The sequence below is a fragment of the Berghia stephanieae genome, chromosome 7, assembly GCF_034508935.2.
Source record: "Berghia stephanieae isolate SIO BIC M18660-M18661 chromosome 7, UCSD_Bste_1.3, whole genome shotgun sequence".
Classification (NCBI taxonomy): Eukaryota; Metazoa; Mollusca; class Gastropoda; order Nudibranchia; family Aeolidiidae; genus Berghia; species Berghia stephanieae.
Window position 1 is genome coordinate 26,494,140 of NC_088366.1, and position 22,907 is coordinate 26,517,046.

At 33.8% G+C, this 22,907-nt stretch overlaps 1 protein-coding gene across 2 annotated transcripts; it reads right to left on the reverse strand.

The window, feature by feature from the left end:
• Nucleotides 1-1,970: 1,970 nt before the first annotated feature.
• On the reverse strand, nucleotides 1,971-22,841 carry LOC144976966 (tetratricopeptide repeat protein 5-like). Of its 2 annotated transcripts, XR_013646208.1 has the most exons (11): nucleotides 22,751-22,841; nucleotides 19,716-19,848; nucleotides 18,321-18,532; nucleotides 12,237-12,384; nucleotides 11,516-11,607; nucleotides 10,550-10,603; nucleotides 9,479-9,625; nucleotides 8,223-8,440; nucleotides 6,642-6,786; nucleotides 4,133-5,460; nucleotides 1,971-3,477 (listed from the first exon to the last, which is right to left on the reverse strand). XR_013646208.1 is itself a non-coding variant. In XM_078921618.1 (10 exons), exons 1-10 carry the CDS (start codon nucleotides 22,802-22,804, stop codon nucleotides 5,341-5,343), a joined length of 1,323 nt encoding a protein of 440 aa, XP_078777744.1. In that variant the 5' UTR covers nucleotides 22,805-22,815; the 3' UTR covers nucleotides 1,971-5,340. The 2 variants fall into 2 exon arrangements, 1 of the variants encoding a protein (XP_078777744.1); XM_078921618.1 differs by having other exon boundaries at nucleotides 1,971-5,460; nucleotides 22,751-22,815.
• Nucleotides 22,842-22,907: the final 66 nt, after the last annotated feature.

The window sequence follows — 22,907 nt, forward strand, 5'->3', positions numbered from 1 at the left end:
CATAAATTAAAAGTTATATATTTATTTGAATGTGTAATAAACCATAATCAGATAAATTTTCTTTTTAAGATTGAGTTTAAATTGGTATAAATAATAGTGCAAAAAGTGTCTTGGGTTGAGTTTGTTTTTTGTTGTTGCTTTGTTTGTTTTTTCAAAGTGTGGGTTATTTTAATAATTTATGTAGGGATTAAAGGTCTCTGGCTGACCTGTGAAAAAATGTGTTTTGTCATTGGACGAGAAGAAAGTAGTGTAATGATTATTTTAAATGAAAGATCTTTTTATACCTTCATACTGTAATAGTAATAGTTAACCTAATATTGTCAATATGTTTTGATGAAAAACATTATATTGATGTTTCAAACGGCTTTAAGTATAAATTATTATTTTTCTTTCTTACTAATCATTCATTGTCATGTCAATCTCTTTTTAAATCAATTGATATTTTTTTCAAAACGTTTTTAGGACAAATAATCAAATATTAAAAATGTATTTTAAAAATCTGTGTGGTTTTGTTGTTTCTTGCTTTGTTTTATGGCATTTTTTTTTCGAGGTTCAGTGTCTCAAAACTTTTTAAAAAGACATTTTGCTTTGCTGTAGTTTTATGATTTTGGAAATGGAATCTTACAGTTACAGAAACGAGGACGATCGATGGAGCTGTTGGAAGGCTCTCCTCTATATGCTCTCTCTCTCTCTCTCTCTCACCCACACACCCACCGATACACAACTAGGTGGGGTTCCCGATCTCCCATAGTTGGCAGGGTCTTCTATCCCATTGTATCTGTTTTCCAATTGCTTGTCTTTGTCTTGGAATGAGATTACTTGGTTTTGTCCTGACACTGGCCGGAGTCCTTGGCTGTATACCAATTTTAGGAGATGATATTTTCCCCCCCGTGTTATTCATCTCTCTGTTATTTACTGTTATATTTTTATTTTTAACATAAGATTTGTAAACATTTAAGTGTATTCCTTTTACTCTTAGTGGGATCTTGTGCTTGTGTATGGATGAGACTTTAAGGTGATCTCAAATTAAGTACACTGATAGTATGTTCTTGGAATCGACATCTGTTCCATATTTGAACCATTCCCCTTTGTCTTACTTTTTCCTCAAGTCCTTTTAATTCTACATCTAGAAAGTTTTTACTATCCAATTTTCTTCTTTTTTACTGGCTATGATATAACTTAAAAGTGTTGGAAGCGCCGTAAAACTATTAAAAACAAACAATACAAACACACACTCATAGCTCCTGACCTATAAGTCCTAGGTTTTTGTCAACTTGAGGTGTGAACTTTAAGCAGAAGTTGACTTCATTAAGACTATAGGATATGGGCAGCGTATAGTTTTGAGAGATTGAGAAGTCTCTTTACCCACATTCTTTCAATTTGCTCATGTGGATAATGAGTACCTGGCATTGTCTTTGTCAAAAATAACAAACTGTATAGCCTTCTATATCCATCTTGTCTCGTCTTACGCCTTACGTGTTAAGTTTTGCTGAAGGCTTGTGACCCCTTGTATTAAGGGAATGCATTGTCACCGATTCTGTCCCTTAGTTGTGTCCAATCCATTAACAATATTTCTCAAGGCTGGATGGTTTTTACTAGTGAATGAAAATCACTATCTCCTATCTCTCAGATATAATAATGTTACTACACGTTCATCTTCATCCTTCAACAAATGGCAATGACCACAAAAGTCCAATCTAAGTAAGGACCTCTACTCTCATTACTTTACTTGACTCTGTTGTTTCTTTATAGTTTCAAGATTCAAAAGGTTTAGGCTTAACCCTTGAAAGAACAAGAATGTTAAATTAAGATAAAACAAACCAAAAAGAGCAAATCTAATGAACCGCAGGCACTGAAATATTGCTTTTTTCCCCTTCAAACCCATACCTATTATATGTGAAATACTGCATTATATTCTGTCAAATCTTTTACTTATGGTGAAAAAGAAACAAGCAACACAACACATGGTATTGATTTTGTATAAAAATATATTAAAATCAAAGGTTACTATGTACATCTTATGCGAATGTTAAATGAAATAATGATCCAATGAACAATATTCGACTCAATGGGATGTTTTCTAAGTTTTCACTGGGCGGAATGAATGATGATGATGATGCAATAATTTTTAAAACAAGATAATATAAAGTTTAACCTCTGTTATTTGTTGTTGTGCCAGTTCCTTAAAATAAAGTAAAACCCCAGTTTAATTTCATGGCACAATTTCGTGGTAAAACAAATCATTATCTATTATTTTATCTGTTTTAACTTATCACACAGCTCTCTGTAAAGCAAGGGATGGTATTTATTATCATGAGATTAAAAAAAAGGATTTGGAGTATTAAAAAAAATTTCAAGCAGCGATTTGCTGTAAGGTTAAAAAAACTCATGCCAGTCAGTCTAACTTGTTCACAATATACTTTTTTGGAAACTGACTTAACTATTTTTAACAGCCTTCACCATATAATCAGGATGTAAAAGCCATCCAGCTGTCAAAGTAAATTAATCCTCTACAGCCTGAATTCGAATTCAATCTTACCTGACATAATATCCTACCACTTTCCCTAAGAGAGAAGAAACAGTACTGTGTTTTGGACCCGGGGTTTTATTAAAGCCAAAGTCAATTCTCTTTTACTTTGTTATTGAAAACAGGTTTGTAATTTTTCAAATCAGAAATTTATTTGAAAGAAATCTAGTCTCGCCAATAATACAATTATTATTCATCGTATCTTGATATTTGAAAAAAAAAATAAAACAAATAGAAAGCTTTTAAAACAACAGATGATCAAATCAAACTCTCTCTTTCTTTTACTTAAAGGCATTACCCTTTGAGAGTAAAATATCTCAAAAATATTCACTTATACGAAGCTTTCAGAGATTTTCTTTTTCTTTCAATATTTCCTTTCGATGAATATTTAATGGAATCAGAATTTTAAGACATTGCAATCTGGATACAACAAAGTTGTACAAATGCACAGATGTTGTTGAAAGTAGGTTGTTGTTTGTTGCTTTTTTATTTTGACGGGGGGGGGGGAATATTAAAATATTTACCATTTCTTTTGGTAGAAAACACTTAACATTTAAACTGCTTTACTAAATGCACACCAGACCACACATTTACACACTACTACTAATCAATGCATACACAACATAATAATATCACCAAAAAAAATAGGTAAAGAACTGAACAAAGTGTATATGAAAGGTGCCAGACAAAGCTAGAAAGAAATATACAAGAAAAAACAACATCCCAAAAATTCAGTCGACCTCAACTGGGGATCGAACCTCAGACCTTCAGATTACATCTGAGGTTTGATCCCCATTCGAGGTCGCCTGATTTTTTGGGGATGGTTTTTTTTCTTGTATATTTCTTTCTTGCTTTGTCTGGCACCTTTCATATACACTTGGTCAGTTCTTTATCTTAAACCGGTGCCTGCTCCTTAATTTGATATTTTCAAAAAAAACAGGTAGCAATGACTATCACGCACAAATCTTTGGGCATCTTTTTCGCTCACGAAGTGCCCGAATTCGCGTCAAAATATGGGACGAAGCCGTTTCGTATATGCTATTTTAAAAAATTATTTACGACGCTGTTTATCGATGAATATGACTGAAAGTTGGCACACAGTTAGAAAAAAGGTCATTTTAGATTATGTGAAGCGACAAAACTCGTGCGATTACCAGAAGACCGTTAAAAATAGATTTTTATTCTTTGGAGTAAAATATTTCTAAAACTACCGGGCGTGGAGGTTTTGTCGCTGACAAGGTAATACATGAACATTTCTTCTTTTTGGTTGTAAAATTTCATATGAATATGACGAGTACTTTTCCCGTATTTTACAAAACACCATCCTAATTTGCTCTTCAAGTTTCAATCTTTTAATCCACTTATTACGCAAGATACAACCAAAGGTCGAAAAAAAATGCCGAAAAAGCGTCCCATATTTTCGCGTTTTTTTCCTCTTTGCGGGTCATCCAAATAAATTACACCTTTGAAACTGCATAACTTCTTTATTTATGAATGGATTTTCAAAATTCAAAAACATTTTTACTCAGTGGAGATAGGGCTTTGATTTTAGACAAAATTTTCCTCAAAAAGAGAAAAAAACATTTTTCATAGTCATTGCTAAACCAGGGCACTGACTCTATTACTGTAAGCATTCAAACTTTCACAAGAATGATTCACTTTTTCACTCCTGGCATTTCATAAAATTCATCTATTTTTAGAGTGATCAGCAAAACAGCAGTTTAATAAAATGTAGCTTACAATTCAATACTTATCGTTATTTGATTGCAATAGATTACCAGACGACAGTGGGTTTGAAACGTGTTCACCATTCTTACAAGTCTGACATTCCTTCTGGTTTTGATGAGATGTTTTAATGCTTGACATGAGTGGGAACACAATATGGTCAATGTTGATTGCAAAGCATAAAAACATTTTCATTAAACTTGAGGATTTCTGACAAAAGAAATTGCTTGACAAAGAATTGAATTCAATAAGATAGGAATATGATCAATGTTTGTCATAATCAAAAACAAACGTGATTTATTAAGAAAGATCATGTCATGTATAAGGCATTAAAGGGATAGATTATCCTAGTTAGCCTTTACAAGAGGATAAGACAAGATAAAAGAGGGATGTCATTTGAATAGTAATCATTAATGAAAACATGAGATTCGTGGTTTGTGTTCTTCAATTAAGACAAATTCATTAGATGAACAAACCAGTCCATCAATATTATGACTTGATGAGATAATCATATCAATGTTGAGTTTCACTATTTGAAAATACTTGCTGTGACAAGACTTACATACTAACGTACCAATATCGTAGAAATCTCATAGACACCAGAAGAAAAAAAGTTGATTAAAAAGCATTTGGAATCTTATTTTCTTCAGTTCACAACAGAAAAAGAAGCAGCGAAAGAAAAATCATTTAATAGATAAAATGAGAAAAAAATCATTAATAATATCAGTAGTTTCATTTTTTTTTCTTTAAATAACTTAAGTGATATTGATTCATTAGCAATACAACGTTTTATAATCTTGATATGCTGAATTAGATGTACCATAAGTTTCACATAAGTAACAATGTGAAATTGAATGTAAGATTCAATAAAATTAAATTGAAGCTTACATTCAATTTCACACAATTATTTATTTCTTAGGGCTTCAAGCAGCAACAATTACATCACAAGTTGCACAATGCATCTCCAATAGTGCCTCTGGTCACTGGTAATATATATAATGAATCAGTCTCCATGATTAAATCCCCACATGAGGGGTAAATAATGCATTGGGCAGAGTAAATGTGAGACAGTTTATTCTTTTTTTTTCCTATCCATATAACGTTGAGACTGCCAATAACATAGGGGCTTCTTTGTTTGCTGACATTGGACGGCCGTTGACGATGAGCAGGCGAGGTGACATGACTTGGATACTGGTAAAATTCGAATCCTGGTTGATGGAAGATAAAAAAAAATAAAGTATTTTGCAGTACAAGAAAAACATAGTTTCACAATGATTGGGCGGCTATGTCGTCTTGTATGACAATCGCATTCGGATCGAAAGATACTGAGTTCAAGCCTCACTCTGCGCATAGGTGAGTCCTTGGAAAAGGCTCTTTACTCACATTCTTTCACCGTACTCGGGTGTAAAATGAGTACCTGGCCATAAACAGTGTTATCTCTGTCCGAAAGAAATATTGTAATATCGCCTTACAGGTGTCATATCCCGTCCTACATGTTAAGTGTTGCTGTTGTCCAGGGACCCTTTGTAAAGCGCTTTGAGTATATTTAGTGCATATTGCGCTATATTTTTTAAAAAGCTCATAGCTCAATTGTACCATTAAAAAATGAGATTTGAGGCTGTGTCAAAAGGACATTTTTTGCCACAAACATTCACATATTCCAATAGTAAGTTATTATGGAAAAAAAAAATTGTTTTTATCAGTTTTGAATAATGAAAAAAAACTGGATGGTGATCTAGCTTCATTATAAGAACAGAAATAATTTCTCAAATATTCAATAAAAGTGTGAACAGAGTATTAACTTTGTACAAACTTTTTTCAACAATTTAAAAAGCAATAACTACGATAATTTTGATGCTAGATCGTCAGTTTTATATGTATTTCTTATCATTTAGCCCAGAGATACTGATGAAAGCAAATTTATTTCCCCAGTTTTTCCAAATAACTACGTATTTGTTTGACGAATGCCACAAAATAGACTCTCAGCCTCATTTATAAACCAAAGAAAATCTTAAGAGCAAAAAAAAAACCCCCAAAAAATAAAGATTACATTTCATTTGAGGACCATCCACAATGAACACCATAAGACCACCTGTTATTTTAATAGTGTTATTATGATGATGATGACGACGATGATGATGATTATCATTATCAGTATTTTGATGATGATGATTATTATTATTATTATTATTAATTGATATAGCGCCAGTATCCACTATTATTTCAAAGTCTGTGTAACATTAAAAAAAACCCCAAGGGTTAGCCTAATCACTTTGTCAGCTCATTTGGTCCTTATTAAATTAAATATATACCCGAACCTGGCAGCTTTTTCATAGGTTCAGTGCACAATTAATAGGGTATGAATGGTAATGTTTAAAAATAAGCTTACTTTTCCTTTATGACTGACTGAGACTTTCCTGACGAATGGTTCGCTGATGGCTACACAATCACCTATCTTCACCCCCACACCCTGTGCAATGTTGTATACATTCACTGTGATACACGTCTGGGCCTTGTCTACCATGCAAAAAGTACTGGAAAACAAACATTACAATATAGAAAAATTAAAACTATGATGCCTGAAGCTATGGACCATGAACATTTTGAACAACAATTAAAATAAATCCCCCCCCCCCCCCCCCCCCCCCAAGAACAAATAAGAAAAAAAAATACAAAAGAAGTAAACTATTGTCACATCAAAGTTTACTTAAGATTAAGTTATGACTGCTATATTCTTCCAGTTCCAAAATTTTGTTATGCGACTTATACACAAAGTTCTTCAAACTTTCCCTATTATACAGCAATTTTCATAAGAGTGCCTGTCACTTATATTTTCTCTCTGCCAAAGAGTCAACTAATTTGATGGAATTTAATTTTTCTTATCAATTTGTCATTTTAAAGTATCTGATCTTTTTTTGATATAATTTCTCTATGGCGAGGCTGAGGACCTAAAGCGGACCACAGACTTCATAGCAGATATCGGACTGCAGCCATAGATGTCCATCAGAGGAATGAAGAAGAAGAAAAATGATATAATTTCACCTTTATGCTCTCCTTTCTCATCACAAGCTTATCTCTGAGAAGCAAAAAAATGATGCTGGATGATATAATCCGATCAATTGTCTTGAAATGGCACACTAACCTCCCACACCTTACTTACAGTTTACTTCACTAACTAAACATACAAACTTCTAAATATCAGGGAACAGAGTACCAAAAAAAAAAAAATTATAATAATAATTCAAATGCAATGATAAGTAATTAGGGGATGGCCTTTAATTTATTTATCTTTTTTTTTCATATTTTTTTTTAACACTTTAATGATCACTGAATTGTCAGCATGAAGAAAAAAAAAGGAGGGAATCTTTAAGGTAGGTCATATCTAATAACAATTTCATAAGAATCATTACCGTAACTAAAATAGACACACAATCAATGTCTCCCTCTACTCAAATATTGCCATGGTTAAGTGATCAAGGGGAAGCATTACATTAAAAAAAAAAAAAATAAATAAATAAAATTCCCTTTATCCATCCCATAGGGGAAATTTTTCTTTAGGGTCTATTCCAAGGGAAGACTGGAATAACCCAGGCATCAGCCGCAGTGCACACCACAAGGCGTAGTGACTTGCTCAAGGCCACACAATGCAGCAAGTATTCAAACTCTGTACCTTTCGGGTACGAAGCAAAGACTGTACTGCTGAACCACACTGCCCCAGAATAGCCCCTAATTGATAGAGCACTTTACTTCCCATCCCTCTGTTCACCCAACAGTGAATGGGTAGCTGTTTATTAGATGTTGTGGAAAGTACTTCACTGCAGCGACAAAAAATTATAAATTAAGCAAGTCAATGAATGCCATAAAAGGATGTTATTTTAACAATTTTTCTAACACCAAGCACATAAATGGAAATCACTTAAAATAGCATTACTGTGTTAAATTAAAAAAAAAAACTCCTCTGTGTACTTACAAAGGCACAAGACTATTAAAAGGGATATGACACACAACAACTCCTTGGATAAACTTCCCATCATTGACATTCGGCTTGAGATCTGATAGTGGACAAAGAGACACATCTACTGTCTTCCCACTCATGGTCGTGTAGTGACCAGATGCTAGAGATCCCTGGTTTCGCTCATTCAGGCTTTTACTTATCATGCTCTCCAACTTCTTAGCTTTTGTTCTGCCCTATTTTTTTAAAAAAAGAAAGAAAACCATGAGTTTAACAACAAAAATAATAACTTTCATGTTTAAGATTATAATAAAAAGTAATTGCATGTTGATGTGACGTGACCTATTCAATATTAGATTTCAGTCTTATACCCAAAATATAAAGGGTGAAATATTTTTCTTAAAAAAAACAAAAAAAAAAACAAACTTGAGTATCTATATAGCACAACTTCCACTAAACGTGCTCAAAACACTTTGACAACAGGTCCCTAGCCAACAGCATACTTATCATATAGGACAAGATATGACACCTATTAGGGGATATTACAATTTTTTTTTCCCCGTCAGAGACAACACCCTCATTTTACAACTGAGTAGGAAGAAAAAATGCGTGTAAAAAGCCAATTCTGAGGACTCAACTATGCGCTGCTCAGTCCAATCCAAAGGTGATTGTCATACCAAAAGACCCCATAACCCCATATACATTTAAAGGTGATTGGTCTGTCAGGGAGAACTGATGAGTATTTGACTTAAACTTTAGACCAATTTTGTTTCAATCATATTTACTTCAAGTAAAATAGGTAAAATTAGTACATGCTCAGTAAAAACAACCTCTTTGTCTAAAAACATTATAACAGCATCTCACAGACTGCATGTCTCATCTTACATGTTAAGATTTGCTGTTGCCTTGAGGACCCTTGGTAGCTCAGTTGGAAGAGCACTCGATTCACAATCAAAGTGACCGAAATCGATCCTGGGTGTAGTCAAAAATTTTTTACTGACCCCCCCCCCTTGTCCACCCAGCAGTGATTGGGTAGATGGGTCTGTTACATCTAGTGGAAAATACTTTGTGAAAGACTAGCGTCCTATGCAAAGGGTAGTAAGTGATTGCTATTGTCCATTTCACGCTATAGAAACTGAGATGAAATTCCGGCTCCATTAATGGCTCTGAAGGACTACTTTTAAGGAACCTTGGAAATAAAGTGCTCAGTAAAATAGCTCAAGTTTGTTTTCCTCTTTGTTTTCGAGATTAAGGATGAAATGGACGACACTTACCTTTGATGCTGACATCTCTTGTATGTTTAAAAGGAAAGACAGAAGGGCAGTTTCATTCTTGCCGGGTTCATCCCATCCTGGATCCAACTGAGCTGCTTTAGAATATCCCTCTAGAGCTTTCTGGTACTCCTCCTGATACTGGTATGCCTGAAAGGAGGCAGAATTTTTTTTATTTCCTTAAAAAGAGATGTTAATACTGATGGTAATGATAGTGATAAACATGGATCCTGTAAGTGTGAATATGATTATTGTTTTTGTAACAATTAAATTTTGCCTCATGTGCTCCATGGTGTCCTGATAGCTCAGTTGGTAGAGCACTCACTTCACACGTAAAGCGGCTGAGATCGATCCCGGGTGAAGTCGAGATTATTTTTTTTCTGACCCCCTGTCCACCAGCGGTGATTAGGTAGCTTGGTCTGTTAAATTGGTGGAAAGTATGTTGCAATAGACTAGCATCATTTCCAAAGGGTAGCAATTGTTATTGTCCATTTCATGCAATAGAAGAAGAAGAAGAAGAAGAAGAAGAAGAAGAAGAAGAAGAAGAAGAAGAAGAAGAAGAAGAAGAAGAAGAAGAAGAAGAAGAAGAAGAAGAAGAAGAAGAAGAAGAAGGGAGAAGAAGAAGAAGAGGAATTCTTTGGGTGTTTTTTTTTTTTTCATTTATATTCTGTCAAGTATACATTATATACAGGGGTATGGTGAGAAAAAAAAGTAAAGAGCCTTTTTCTGAGGACTCAAATTTGTGCTGAGAACAGCAGGATTTGAATCAGGAACCCACAGTTCAGAGGCCAAATGACATATGGCAATATTACAAAGTCACGCATTAGAGCCAAACCCATATTCTCGCCAAGGCTGGACTGCATAAGGTCAACCAATCATTAGGACAGATGAAAGACTTTTCCCCCATGGAAAGAGGACGCTTAACTTGCCATTTAGAACTGAAATTCTAAGGTATTCCAATGTTTAAAATTGATCAACCTTGTGGTCTGGCAAGAATGTAATATAGGCTCTAGGTGGAACACTTCTTTAGATTGTTTAACTAAATAACATTCTGAATGGATCGTTGCAACTCACAGTTGCTCTATTGTAATGGAGATCTGGGTTTCCTCTGGCGACTGGATCTTTTTCCTAAAAGAAAGAAAAAAATAAATGAATTAAAACACGTAATTATAATAGTGATGATGATGATGATGATGATGATGATGATGATGATGATGATGATGATGATGATGATGATGATGATGATGATGATGATGATGATGATGATGATGATAATAATAATAATAATAATAATAATAATAATAATAATATCAATAATAATGTTTATGATGATGGTTATGATGATGATGCATTTTGCACATTTTTCTCTGGTCATCAAGCTGTGATTGGACCGTTGGAACGACTAAATCAGGTAAAAAATACATTGCCATTGACTAGCATCCTACCAAGCTGACTGCAAGCAATTGATTCTATTCATTTATCACTAAAGCAACTGGTATTAACTAACACTTGCTGCATAAAAACTTTCGTTGTGAAAGAGTACAATCTAAGGAATAGTAAAGGATGCCATATTAGCTCAACTTCTGCCTTAATTGGGTAGATGGGTCTGTGAGATGGATATCATGAAAAGTGGTAGTTTGAGATGTATCAGCATTCTATCCAAAGGTTAGCAAACAATTGTTATTCTCTAACAACCATAGACCCCACGGCTTTAAAGAAAAAGAGACAATTTCCTTTTCTGTATATAACGGTATTACAATCACGCTAACAAATTTTCTCAGCTCAATTCAGCATCAGAATATTTTCAAAAAAGATATTTTGAAAGTCAAAAACAAATCATTTAAAAACGAAGGAAAATTCTTGTGATATGTATTCCATTCAATTTTCCAGCACAGCCTTAGGGCTTAATTATACTCGGGAGTAAAATCTTCCTTTTTCTTTTCAATAATGGGAAGGCCAAACCTATGATAAATGTTAGTCCAGTCCAGTCAAAATTTGATAACAAAAGGTTGGAATAAGTAGTAATACGAGCTTACTTACAGCCTGTCCATATGCCTGCATGGATTGCTTCAATATTGAGGGTACTTGGCCAGTCATGAAAAATTGGCACAGGTAGGCATTGCCTAGGATGACTGTAGATGGGAGAGAAAAAGATGAGCTGATTGTTTATTTGCTTTATTTTAGGAATTGTATAGTAATTGAGGTTTAGGTAAAGTCGGCCCCAATACAAGAAAAGGAAATGGAATACTTAAAAGATTATAAGCAAAGAGTTTAGATTCACTTGAAACTTGCCCAATAAGGAAGTAAAAACAAGAATTACTTCATACATGGAACAGATGTTGATACAAAAGTAATGTATCCATGCGTCTAATCTTCTTCAAAAAAGTCTCAGGTTTAAAACTTTGTGAGAACATTGGGGTTCATCTTAATCTATCAATAGGTTTGAAGTAAACAATCTCTTGTCAAAATGAGAAAATAATGCTTTGCCAAAATACTCCAGACCAGTACAGATTGAAAAAAAAAAAGAAAGATGTATCTTGAACAATTCATTGTTACTGGTTTATATGATGAATAATTTTTAATTCCCGCAGAAGCAATCCTTTTAAAAATATAATTCATAAATCTGATTTGCAGTTAAAGTGTTAAGAATTTGTCTATATATATATATATATATATATATATAATATATATATATATATATATATATATGTGTGTGTGTGTGTGTGTGTGTGTGTGTGAGTGTGTGTGTGTGTATACTTACGCCATGAGGTCCCATCCTTAATATCTAGTTCAATGGCTTCCTTTGCTCTCGTGATGCTTTCCTCTATCAACTTGGCCTTATCTGCATAAGGTCCTGTCAACTGTCGTAAAACCATGGACAGATTTCTAAGAGACACTTTGTTCTTTGCCTATAACAGATAAAAATCTGACATTAACAAATATACAATAAGAAAGATAAGAGAACATATTAATTTGACATATTTACAGTTCAACTTATTTCGAATTTTTAAGACACATACAAAATCTTTTATATAAAAAAGATGTATCAAATGTTGAAATCGAGACAGGCTGATTTTTTTCTTTTTTTCTTTCTTTCTACTTTATCATTTTCATAATGCATACCTTTTCAGATTTCTATCAAAATGATGAAAAACATTGATCTTTTCTTAAGTTTGTCTGCGTTAGTGTTTGGATGAAGTTTCTTTTTTTGTGTGTGTGGTTTATAGTAAATCTTTACACAAACCACTAGACCTCCAGCTATTTGCAGTCTCTTAATATGTGAATCCATGATATCCTTTTTATCACCTTTTTCTTATACTGGCCCATAGAATTAAACGAATGAGAATACGTACGGAGTCTAAAAAGTGTCCACCAATGAAAGCATTTAGCGCCATTTTGTTGTTGGCTGAGAATGTAAACATTACCATTCATTCGGTATCTAATGTCATCATAACGACACAACAAACACCACAACAATATTAAAATTCACAATAAAATGGTTCAGAACTGCTGCGTATATTTATGCCACAATAAAGCTGTCAAAGGCACATCATTGTCGTTTCACAGGTAAGAGAAATAAATCAATTCTAATTGTATTTTGGGCTACTGACGACTGCGACGGAGACTGATAATGTTTCTAGGATCTAGATAGATTTAGATATAGAGTCTATATCTCATAAGTATTTGGGAGACCTTCCATAAGCTACTACATCCCAAGTATTCTTGTTCTAGTAGGGGGTTTGGAGGGGGAAAACTTTTTTTTTTTTTAAAGTTTCCCCCCTCCCAAACCCCCTAGTACTAGAGCAAGAATGGAAGGTCTCCCAAGTATTTTTATAAATAAATCTACATACTGATCTGAACTATTCCCCTGAGGTAAAAATGAAGTTAGAGAATGTGTGTAATCATGTATTATAATAACCTATAACTATAATGCGTTTTCGAATTGAGGAGGAGAGCTTGCGATTGCAATTAACTGCAAAGGCCAAAGTATAAGCACTCCACTCTAGGCGTGTAAGAGTAGTGTGGTTATTTTTCAAAACTTGAGATACATGAACCGAGATGAATATCAACAAGTATATAAGTATATTGACAGGAAGACCTAGATAAAGACAAATATATAAGTATAGTACTAGACGTCTAATTGCTTTTTTTTCCATGGAGTCTTTCCCTTGCCAATAGAAAATAATTCAACTGGATAGATTGTTTTTCACTATAGTACACCAATTGTCAAGATAGTCCTAGTTAGAATGCCTCACTTATTTTCAGCTTTCCATGGAAGAAGCCTGAGTTGTTGTCCAAGTGGATTACTAAAATCAGCAGGAAGAATGTAGATGGGTCAGAGTGGAGACCTACAAAAAATGATAGGGTCTGTAGTGTCCATTTTTTATTAGAAGATTATTATCTCGGTTTAGACCAAAAAAAATTGAGAGAGAATGCTGTCCCATCTGTATTTCCAAATTATCCCCAACATAAACAGTCTCCTGCCATTAAAAAGACAAGATCATCCCCTCGAAAACGAGCTGCTCCCAATTCTCCATTTGAAGATGCTACACCCAGTAAGACCCCTAAAGTTGATGAACATAATTATGCCTATTCTTCAGTTGAAAGCCACTTAGAAGAGACCCAAAATAAGTTGCTTGTTTGCCAAGAAAAGATGCTTCATCAAAAACAACAACTCAGTAGCATGAGGAAGAAGTTGGCCCGTCGAGATGTAAAAATTTCATCCCTTTTGGAAGATTTGAAGAAGAAAAAGTTGTTGAAAGAAGAAAATGTTGACATCCTAAAAGAAAATTTTGCTGCGGAAACCCTCACTTTAATTGAAAATGAATTAAAAGCTGCCCATATGTCCAAAAATAATATGCGTTTTTCTGATGAATTAAAATCCTTTGCTGTTTCCTTGCACTTCTATAGTGCTCAGGCTTATAATTATGTGAGAAAGTATTTGCATTTGCCTCATGCGGATACCATTCGTAGGTGGTCTGCATCCCACAATGTCTCCCCAGGATTTATTACAGATGTTTTTAATACCTTGCAAGCTCAACTTAAAAAGGATGATTTGATGAAGGATGTTTGTCTTATGTTTGATTCGATGTCTATTCGGAAGCAAGTTGTGTTTGACCCTGCATCCCAGACCTATGCTGGCTATGTGAACCATGGTCATCTTCAAGTTGCATCACCAGACACATTAGCTTCAGAAAGTCTTACTCTTCTCATCGTTGGACAAAAGCGATATTTTAAGCACCCTATTGGCTATTTTCTTGTTGATAAGATTAGTGCAGCCCAGCAAGCACGGATTATTAATGATGGGATAGTTTGGCTGTCTGAGGCAGGCTTCTCTGTTCAAGGGGTTGTGTGTGATGGAGCTTATGTTAACCAAGCGACTGCAACTGCTATTGGATGCACTATAAGTTCAGATGTCATTGATCCTGAGTTTCCTCACCCCTTGGATTCATCTAAAACCATTCCCTTTATTTTTGATGCCTGTCATTTGTTAAAAAATGTTAGAAATGCATTGGGTGACCTGAAATGTTTGCGCCGTGGAGAGGAGAGAATTGATTGGTCTTATATTGTTGCACTTCACAAGCTGCAGCTGGAAAGTAATTGAAACCTTGCCAACAAGCTAAAAGGAAGACATATTGATTATGTGAAAAATAAAATGAAAGTTTCTCTTGCTGCCCAAACTTTAAGCTCTTCTGTTGCTTCTGCCATTATGTTTCTTCGGGATGACTTGAAGTTGCCTGAATTTGCTGGAAGTGAAGCGACTTGTAAATTTATTCGTATATTTGATAAATTGTTTGATTTATGCAACAGCAGTAGTTTCTGTACAAAAGGATTTAAAAGCCCTATTACAAAGGAAAATCTTGAGGAAAAATTAGAGTTTATTCATTTTGCCAGAAATTATATATCATCTTTATGTGACAATACTAACAAGCCAATACTACAATCAAAGAGGAAAACTGGATTTATTGGATTTTTGGCAACACTGACATCCATAGAATTGATATCTCGGCGACTTTTGGCCAATAACTACAAATACATACTTACTTACAGACTCTCTCAAGATCATTTGGAGACATTGTTTTCAAGGATACGAAGAAGAGGTGGCTGGAATAATAACCCGAATGTCCTTCAATTTAAATATGCCCTCAGGTCTCTTTTGATGAAGAATGGTGTGCTGAGTTCCAAAAATGCTAATTGCTTACCTGCCCCCGAAAATAAGCTTTTCCAAGAAAATTCATCTTTTACTGTTGACAATTCGACAAACTCTTTTCAACCTGAATTGGACAGAAAAACTATGATCTTTACGAAAACCCTTTGCCAGCCCTCAGAGTACCATTCAGATGTTTTGTATTATATGTCTGGATTTATCGCAAGGAAATTACGAGACAAAATCAAATGTTCTGTTTGTTCAGAATTTTTAGCCTCATTAGACAATCCTGATTCAAGCAAACCATCATCATCTAGTTTTACCGAAAGAAAAGACAGGGGGGATTATTATATCCATCTGAAGATTTTTATAAAGTTATTACAGCAGCTGACCTTTGTTTGAGAGAAATTCTAACTACACACAAGGAGGGACCTTTGAGAGCAGTCAATAGCACAACAATAAGTAAAGTGATAATAAAAGTAACAGAAAGATTAGGGCCATCAATTTTTACAGATTTAGATAAGCATGCCATGGAAAGTCATTTTGAAAGTGAGGACAATCATGTAACACAGATTATTAAAGAAGCTTGTTCCATATTTTGTAGAACAATGTTGTATCACCACGTTAAACTATTTACAGACAGACACATATTCAACAACACATGCTCAGTTCGTCAAAAGCATACTAAGACAATACTCTTTAAACACCTGTAAAGACTTGACCAGAAAACATCACCAACAACTTGTTATCTAAAGGTTAGTCCCAGAGTTAGACATTGGTGCTGTTTTGTTCCAAGTTGACAGTTTTTTTTTGTTTTTGTTTTTTAAATTGATTATTTTACTTCTGCTTTTGTTCTTTTGACCTAATCCAGGATTACAATATCTTCAACCAGTCAACCCTATCAACATAAAAATGTGCATGTTCTTAGTAAAGTAAACTATGTTTTAGTCGACTAAAAAATATTTAAATGCTACCGTCAAATTTTTGCCTGGAGAGGGTTAAAATTATTTGTGTTGATTTTTTGTTTGTTTTTATCATGCTTGGTGACTGAATTTAAATATGTCACATATATAGCCTACTTTTTTGCTATCAGAATCATCTCGATCTGATGTTATTCTTAGTCTTTTGTTTTTAATACGATCTCATTGTAATTTCCACTACACTAATATTAATACGGAAAAAAATATAATCCTACTTAATATCCAAAGAGATAACTCCTTGGCCTCCTAATTCTGATAAAATTAGACTACAGCCACGTCTCACACACACACACACACACACACACACACACACAGCGGCTCGCCTGTGCTCAAGGATTCTAAATAAAGATTTTTCTCTCAATAACTTTAGTAGTAGTAGTAGTAGTAGTAGTAGTAGTAGTAGTAGTAGTAGTAGTAGTAGTAGTAGTAGTAGTAGTAGCAGCAGCAGCAGCAGCAGCAGCAGTAAAATGTGGAATTTCCCCCTCTAAAATAGCTTTTAATGCCGGTAAACGATAATTCTAACTGTAATGCTAAACCACTGAACTATCGAGTCCAACTCTACTCATGTGAATTACGTGTATGTGAAAAAAAAAAAAAGGGGGGGGGGGGGGCAGTTTCGTCGCGCTGATGGAGTGAATGTGATCGTCATCACTACACACATAGACAACAGAAACAATTAAAAAACATGACTATGACACACAACCACTCACACATGAGGCTATACTATTTATCCTTTTCTCTATATAGAACAGGGCAAGACAAACAATAGTTTGACTCTCTCTCTATCCTTCGCATTGATGTTTGTCGTTTGATGAGTTCACCTCTCGGTCGACCTGTCAATATTCCTTTTTGCCAGACGTAATCATTAATAGAATGTTGTGTGGTTTTGACCGTGAAGAAAACCTTAAGAAGTCACATTTATATCATTTTAGAGAGATCGTTTTGAATAATTTTGAGTTAAACGAGCGAGCAGCAACTGGTTTTCATGAACGGCCGATCAGCGCTTGTTTACTATAGTAACGCGATTCCCAGCCAACAGCAAAATGGCCGATATTTTTCTCATCGAGGCCGCTGGTTTGGTTAGCCAATCAGAGCACCGTACGGTTTCCATTGGGTAAATTCCTTGTACTGGCCAAAAACGTTTCCTACCAAGAGATTAAGATGACCCCTAACTTCAAAGAAATCAAAAGTTTGAGACTTTTGGACAAGTTAAGGGTAATTTTAATCTCTTGACTTATAAAGAAATAGTTTTCCAGTCAAATAGAAAAAAAATCGTTTGTCATTCATTGAACAACAACAGAGCCCAACACAAATGAAATTTTTTAAAGAGGTGGCAACTGAAAGATAATATTTAAAAGAGGAAAGCCTTGTGAAGACTACCAAAACAAAATTTATAATAATTTACACAAAAATCTGGAACTGACCATTATAAGAGAATTCGTATTTTCTTTCATAAAACCAAGGGACAATAATACAATTGATTAATCTAAACTTTTTGTGGCAGCTGCTGAAATATTTAACTACCAAGAATTTAGAGGGAGAAAAATAAAAACACCCTCATGCCTCGTCCTAAGTGTTAAATTTTGCTTTTGGCTTGGGACCTCTTGTAAAGAACTTTGAGCTTATTCAGTGAAACTGTGCTCTATAAAATCCCCCAGGCTCCAAGTTTTTACCCCAATAAATACCTAATACAATCAAAGAGTGATTTTATTCTTACATGACTGAGAGCACCAGTAAAACAATTCTTAGCAGCAGAAACGTCTTCCTTCTTCCAGTAACATTCCCCAAGTTGATTCCAAGCCTCCACCAGTTTGGGATCGAGTTTGACAGCTTTGCACAAAGCCTCCTCTGCTTTAGAACTAAATTTGGTTGTGACGTTCAGGGCCTTTCCAAGGAGATATTGGAACTTTGCTTTGTTTTTTACATCATCTAAAAATACACATGGTCATACATATATACAAATTTGTTACAGCCAACAAAAAAAAAACAACCCAACCCAGTATGTCTATATGAAAAATATCCAAATTTCAAGAATTATATATATATATATATATATATATATATATATATATATATATATATATATATATATATATATATATATATATATATATATATATATATATATATATATATATATATATATATATATATATATATATATATATATATATATATTACAGGTGCAAGATTTTGAGTTATTTTACATAATTAATCACTGGATGATTTTTTTTAAAAGGACGTTAATCTTTAAAAACAAAAAAAGAAGAAAAAAGATAGAGGGAAAAAAAATAATTTTAAAATCTGTCAACATTAATCTAAAAACAAAGTATAAATACCTATTTCTCATAAGTGTCAGGAATGCCAAATACATTATATCAAGACAAATGGAGAAGTCATTGACGAATATGAATCTTCTTTGTTTAATATTTTGTTTAATTGCAACCAGCAAGCAATTCTTGGAACCAAAAAAAAAAGCCCATAAAGATCAAGAAATCGCTAATTTATGCTGCTTCATCTAACAATACATGCACGGACTGTAACAATCTCTTGCTAGTCAATTTGTTGATTTATTGCAAAGTAATCGCTGCAAGATATAACAGACGCAGCTACCTATTAATGGTTGGACAAAGAGATCAGAAAAAAAATCCAGCTAAATCCAGCAAATCAATCTGTCGTTTTGTTCATAAGGAAAGTTGTTCTCGACCAAGTATCCAGACCAAAAGGTGAACATTTCCATCAAACAATAGCAGGTCAGCAGTTTCTTCTTCATTAATTTTTTTAATGAAATGAAAAATCAAATGATACAATGTCCAATAATCACCAACTAAATCTACCTTCTAAATATAATAACTTCAATGTTATAACAAAAATATTTGGGACTTTGGTACAATTGGCAATAAATCTGACACATTCTATCACGAAGTACAGAAATATTTTGATGACTCTAAGAGAACTGCCTGAGGATTACCAATATACAAACTGTTGTACAGTAAAACAAACAAACCAAAAAAAAAAAAAAAAGGAAAATGCTCGGAATAGCAGAAATTTATAGTTCGGACATTTCTGGTCACAATTTTTTTTAAATTTACCAATTAATAATAATAAATACCTTTCATAGCCTCTAACTTTGAGCAACATTCTTCCATTTTGTTTTCAACATCTCTCGTCTTATCCTTGGCTTTCTCCACGCCAAATCTCTCCACATAGTGGTCTCTGAATTCATACAGATCATTAACTATTGACTGAAAACAAATCATAATCAGAAACAGGTATTCATTTCGGATCAATGTAAATATTCATAGAAAGTATAAATCATATGTCACAAGGCTCAATGTTCAATTCCCAATGATTTATTAATTCCCCAAGCCAGCCAAATATTGCATATTTGCTAAATTTCATTCATAATGTACAAACTACCAGTTAGACACCCTTTCTGTATGACTCATGAATATTGATCACTATATCTTCATTTAACCATGGTGATGTGGCATTCAACTTAACTCCCTTTTTACCTAAAGGTCCCTGGGTTTGTAATCCTATCAAGGTGAAGTAGGATCCGGGGCCTGAGAAAGGCAATTCACATATTTTCCCAATCCTAATGGAGAAGTAACATTAAAAAAATAAAAAATCCACAGAGTAACGCAGTGCTGTCTTTGTCAGAAAAGTATTGTACAAGTGCCTTAAAAGGTTGGTTAAATAAACTTTGCTAACCAAGAGAAAAAATTACAAAACGCTTATAACATGGTTTGGATAGTAATCATAAATAAATACAGATACAAATATAATTAACATTTATTGATTATCTACTAAGACACATTCTCAGGACCTTTATAAGCAATACAGTATAAGAAGAATCCTACTTATATGCAAAATGGCAGGAATGGTTTAAGTTAAGAGTAGGTCCCGAACAACTGGATGTGGAAACCAGGAGATGGTTAGGTCATGATCTTGAGACAGCTATCAAATTCATCAAGTTGTCAAAGAACCCGCCAAGCCGCCAGAAACAAATTCAAAATGAAGAGACAGATGAGCAAAGTAGAAAGCTGCAATCAATAGCCTATATTAAGACTAAGACTGACTGACTGGGGTGGAATTAGATACTCTATTACTATACTTTGACTCTATTATACAAAGTGGGACGAGGAGGATAAGAATAAGGAGTAAGTTGAGTTGAGTAAGACTCTTACTCTTAGTAAGAGTAAAGAGTAAGAGGATTTGTCTAGGGAGTTTAATAGAAATTCTAAATGTACCTCACACACTTGAAACCAATGTCATATGAAAGAGCTGGCAACACAGATTACAAAACAGTTTGAATTTTGTTTCTATCTTGATTAGAAATGTAGTTACGGCAGTTCAAAGTCTGAAATTTCAGACCATTTTTTACCCAAAATTACCATTGCAAAGTTGTGACCGAAAACGCGTGATGTTAATAAAAAATGGTTAAAACAGTCAATATGGAGTTCTTATCATATATTGTATACCAAAATGTTCGTCTTATCGAGGACAATGCATTTACATTAATAAAGAGGAAGATAAACATTTCAAATTAACACATTATTACATAATATGACGCAAATGTTACATAACCAAAAACTCGGCTAGACGTAAAAAAGAATTTGCTCTATCACTTTTGGATTTATCCCCAATATCTCACTGAAACAATTGCAAATAATTACCCTCTTTGATTTAATACATAGAGAATAAAAACGGGCTTGAGAGTATTTAAATGAAAAGATATAAACATGTTGTGTAATGACATAATGAGTTTATTTTTACCTATGGCAATTTAATTGCATATAAATAAAATGGTAGATTGAAAAAGTTCAAATAAATTGAAACAGATTCCTATTATAATTAGAAGGAAAGTTCTGGCTTTTAATACTTTAAAAAATTCTGCTGAACCACTTTGGGTTTATTGCTATTACATCATTTGAACTGACAATTAATATAATTATCTCCCCCCCCCCCCTTCTCTCTCAATGTATGGGGGTGTCAAAACTAATAGAACTTCTTACCATAATAATTATTAAGGCTAAGGCCTTTAAAATATGGATACAAATGATAAACATACCTAAACATATGGGAAAGAAATTTGATGACTTGATGGCAAAGTAAAATAAAATAAACTTAAAGCAATTGGTATTTTTAAAATATCGATATTATTAATATCGAATTTCACAAAGAGAAGAAATATACGAACTTTTAAAACAAAAACTATAAAATGCCTATAAATAAAGTTGGAAAGTATGTATTCAAAATAAAAACATAGTAAATAATAGTACTGAAAATATTATGGACTAAATTTAACATAATACATAACTAAATTAAAATATCGATATGAATATCGATATCGCCCGGCAGCCATGATGAGAAGATAATGTAAACAAGGCATTTCGGCGCAGAGTTAAAAGGTGTCTGCGCATCGATATAGAGCCCTGAAATTTGGCATGAATAAAGTTTAGATGTTATTCTAAAAACAAGCGTTTAAATTTTAAAAACACACGCGGTAAATAAAAAAATAAATGCATTTGAAAATTGCCAAATTTTAACTTCATATAACTTCTGGAATTATTAATGGATTTTTCCTTAATTGGCACCATTTAAAAGGAAATTGAAAGACGAAAATAATGATACCAAAATATCTGCGATATTCCTCTTTATAACGAAGTTATGCATCTTTAATTGAACCCCCCAAAACGCGAACGGCAATTTCCAGTCACAACTTTCCTATGGGCGAGTTGGGTCAAAATTTGACTGCCACTGCTGCTGCTCACTAAACTGCCTAATTTGTCATTGGTTTTAATTTTAATGTACCAATTCATGGGAATAGGGGCCTCTGATATCTTTATAAGTGTAAATGAGTTTAAAGAGTCACATCATTGTAAAACGTCAAAAAGGAGGGGACGGAGAGGATTATAAATTATAAAATGAATTTTGCAGTTTTGCAACTGGCGGACAAGCTGTACTGTGCTGTTGAGGCTGAGGCAGGCAGCGGCAGAGGTTGTGACTAACAACATTTTGTCTTCTACGTGTTATTAGAGGCTTCTTTGGTGAGGATTTTTTATCATATGTGCTCTCCTTCTAATCTGCTTGCATCTCTCATTATAAGAAGTGAACAGTTAAACATTTGCATATATTTCGTACTTCTGCGTTTTGTGAAGGCGTCCCAACTCGTTCCTCCTGAGATGTCGCCGCCATGTCTAAATAACTGCTTGACTTCACTTCCTACGTGACTAAACATGTTCATCTCTACTAAAAGAGTTATTCTCGAATCAACGGAAAGTCCCGATTTTTCGACTTC

Bases quoted from the DNA above. Each gene is read 5' to 3' on its own strand.
- LOC144976966 (XM_078921618.1), bottom strand. From the start codon at position 22,804: ATGGCGGCGACATCTCAGGAGGAACGAGTTGGGACGCCTTCACAAAAC. The intron at 10,604-11,515 runs GTAAGTAAGCTC...TCTTTCTTTTAG, and splicing joins TGCAGGCATATGGACAGGCT to GAAAAAGATCCAGTCGCCAG. The intron at 5,461-6,641 runs GTAAGCTTATTT...TCCATCAACCAG, and splicing joins CAGTCAGTCATAAAGGAAAA to GATTCGAATTTTACCAGTAT.